The sequence below is a fragment of the Xiphias gladius genome, chromosome 12 (assembly GCF_016859285.1).
Source record: "Xiphias gladius isolate SHS-SW01 ecotype Sanya breed wild chromosome 12, ASM1685928v1, whole genome shotgun sequence".
Lineage (NCBI taxonomy): Eukaryota > Metazoa > Chordata > Actinopteri > Istiophoriformes > Xiphiidae > Xiphias > Xiphias gladius.
Window position 1 is genome coordinate 4,904,087 of NC_053411.1, and position 2,914 is coordinate 4,907,000.

Genomic DNA, 2,914 nt, shown 5'->3' on the forward strand with positions numbered 1-2,914 from the left:
TAGCTTACAGCAGTTGCTCTTAGCAGTCATTTTTTGCATTACTAATACTATTAATGTTAACAAGCCACTTGCAAGCATGTAGCTCAGCACTACATAGCGATAACCAAACAATCTATAGTTGGCCTGATGTCAGACTTGGCTCGGTTCCCCATCCTGCTTTCAATCCAAAGACTTCCCAAAATCTTTCATCCTTTCTTCCTAAAGTTTAAGCCGTCCACAGAAGCTGTCACTGAAAAGCCAGTTTTTGTCAGAGTATTTGCATTCGTATGCGTTTACTTTATATGTATTTATATATGGGACCATGACTGTGGGTGTTTAGAAAGAGATGAATCTATCATTACGGGAACGCTCAGTGATAACATTCAACCCTCAATATCTTCCCACAGAGGAAAAAAAACCCCCAGACTTATCTCCTGGTGTCATTCTTTGGATAGAACAACACCTTGTTGTTTGTGGTTATGATGCATAGAGTTGAGGGCCAGTCTTCCTGTGGATGCTTTAATTTTCAGCTTTGTTACCACAGTGGAAAATGCCAGTATGCGAGCACTGATAGTTGTTACCAACAGTGGATGGCTTCTGTATCTTTGTATTTTTCATCCAGATATCTGACATATAAATATAGACACATAGGTGATTAAATTAACACTTACTTTACTTTTTATCCTTCTTTGTGTTTTCCACAAACTACTCATTTAAGAGGCTGATGCTTTTGTGTACTTATCAGACTGTGGTCAGACACTTTTGGCCTAACAGAGCTTTTCTCTCAGATACAGATGTATAATGAAATGATCATGACTTTACTTACTTTGAGTAAGATTGTAAACTCAAGCATGGATTGCAAATGTTTCGTGTACATAGAATCTTTATTACACTTTTTTTTTTACAGTGATGGTAACTCCTCCGGTCCACCAACCTCCAAAACCCCAAAAGCAGATTGATATGACAAAGCATCAGTTATACTCCTGAGTCTATCTGGTGGCAGCGTACACAACATTTGGCTCCAGCTCTCTCTCTGATGCAGTCTTAAGGTTTCTTTTTGGTTTTGGATGGAAACTTAGAGCCACGTAGTTCAGGTCCTCTGTGCCCACATTCTGTAAATGAAAATATCTAGTCATTCATTTCACACAGCTGAGTACGTGAGAAAACAGAAAACCGTTACTTTAAAACTGAACTGAAGCAGAGAACGTATAAAAACGACTTTGATCAATCATAATCTAAGGCTGGATTGTGATTACCTCACTGGGTTGTGGATTCTGCCCCCCTTTATGTGCTAAATGACAGAAAACAGTACATCTGGTCAGTTCACCTTTTAAAAATATTGCTCTCCATACTTTTTAAGTTTAATTTCAGTTGTGCAACCTAAATAAAAACATAGAATTACCTGTGTGGCGTTTCCTGATTTTGAAAACCAGAACAATGACAACTATAATGAGGAAAATAATTAGACCTCCCAGGATCACACTCGTCGGATTTGTTAGTTCATCAGACTCTTCTACAAGAAAGACAATTAAATTTAGCTTTTTGTATCATATTCTACCTCTTGTGGGTTGAGATCAGTTCTTCTTTTGACAGTGACTAAAAAAGGCACATTATCAGCTTCTTTCCAAGACTTTACAACAATCTTACCATGAACCTTTAAATATGTTGCACTGTAAAATACTGGGAGTTCTCTGGGGTTACTATTTCTGCGAAAGCCACACAAATAGAGTCCAGAGTCAGATAAATCCACATGTTTGATCTTCAGGAAGATGGTAGTGGTGTTGGATGTCATGTTAAATCTTTCATTGCAAAATCCATCACAGAACGAAGCAGAGGAATCAGAGCTGAACATGGAGGAGATGCAGCTGGCGCTGGGCTCGTTGCCCAGCCTGAACCAGGATATGTGAGAGACTATAGCAGAAAAGTTGGTACACAGCAGTGTGACTTCTTCACCAGACTGGACCTCCACAGTGTGAAACTCAGAAACTGAGGCAGAGATCCAGCCTGAAACAAACAACAAGTAATTTGTTCATAAACTTGTGTTTCAACAGGAACCAAACAGTGCATGTAAATGATCTTATTAATGAACAGTTTGTAAATTTCAGTTCCGGCAGATTACTGTACCGAAGAAAGGTTAGCAATCGCCGTATCGAGAAAAAATGGGAAGGTATACTTACTGAAGGTGCAGAGTAAAGCTGTTACCAAGCTGACGTTCATTGTTGTGCGTACAGCAGCACTGCACCACTGCAACGTCAGTAACTGAACTGTGCTCCAGTAAGAGTGGTCTGGGCGCACAGAGGCGGGATTTTCTTTTGTTGATCCGGCCGCCCAGAATGACAATCTAAATGCTTTCAACAAAGAGGGCTGCAAAATACTAGCTTCAAGAAGAACAGCAGACGTTCATCATCTTGTTGGAAAACACTTTAGATAATGTAGGTAATGTTTCGGCAAAAGTGATTTAGCAGTCAGTTTGTGTGAGTCTATGCAGCATAAGGAGGTGTGATCTTTGATGTTGTTTGCCTTCATCAACTCTTCTTTTCCTATATCAGCATACCTTATACAGTAGTCCTATTAATGACATATCCAACAAATGTTTTCACTGAAAGCTCATTTATTAATTGGAGTAGCCGTTGAAACATCACTGCATAGAGATTTAACCCCTACTGTGGGCATTATGTTGAGGACGACACACAGCCATAATGAGCTTCTCTGCTGAGTTCGACATTTTCTACATCAGGACGCCTCGGAGGTGTCTCGTCATGCTTGTATATACCATGGCCACTCACCACAGGAACACTCAGAAGCTGTTCTTATGTTGTCACAGACGTTCTGGAAGTTTTTATGGAGTCCATTGACGCCAGGGGTAGCCAAGGTTCATCTGTAAGAGTTGAAAAGCTGGTAACGTCGCATGACACAGACTGTTGTGACCTCCAGT

General features: G+C 40.2%; 1 protein-coding gene across 1 annotated transcript; it reads right to left on the reverse strand.

Annotated features, from left to right (window-relative positions):
- Positions 1-939: 939 nt before the first annotated feature.
- LOC120797526 lies at positions 940-2,236 on the reverse strand. Its single transcript, XM_040141256.1, has 5 exons — positions 2,157-2,236; positions 1,627-1,983; positions 1,382-1,492; positions 1,236-1,270; positions 940-1,091 (listed from the first exon to the last, which is right to left on the reverse strand). Exons 1-5 carry the CDS (start codon positions 2,194-2,196, stop codon positions 969-971), a joined length of 666 nt encoding a protein of 221 aa, XP_039997190.1. The 5' UTR covers positions 2,197-2,236; the 3' UTR covers positions 940-968.
- Positions 2,237-2,914: the final 678 nt, after the last annotated feature.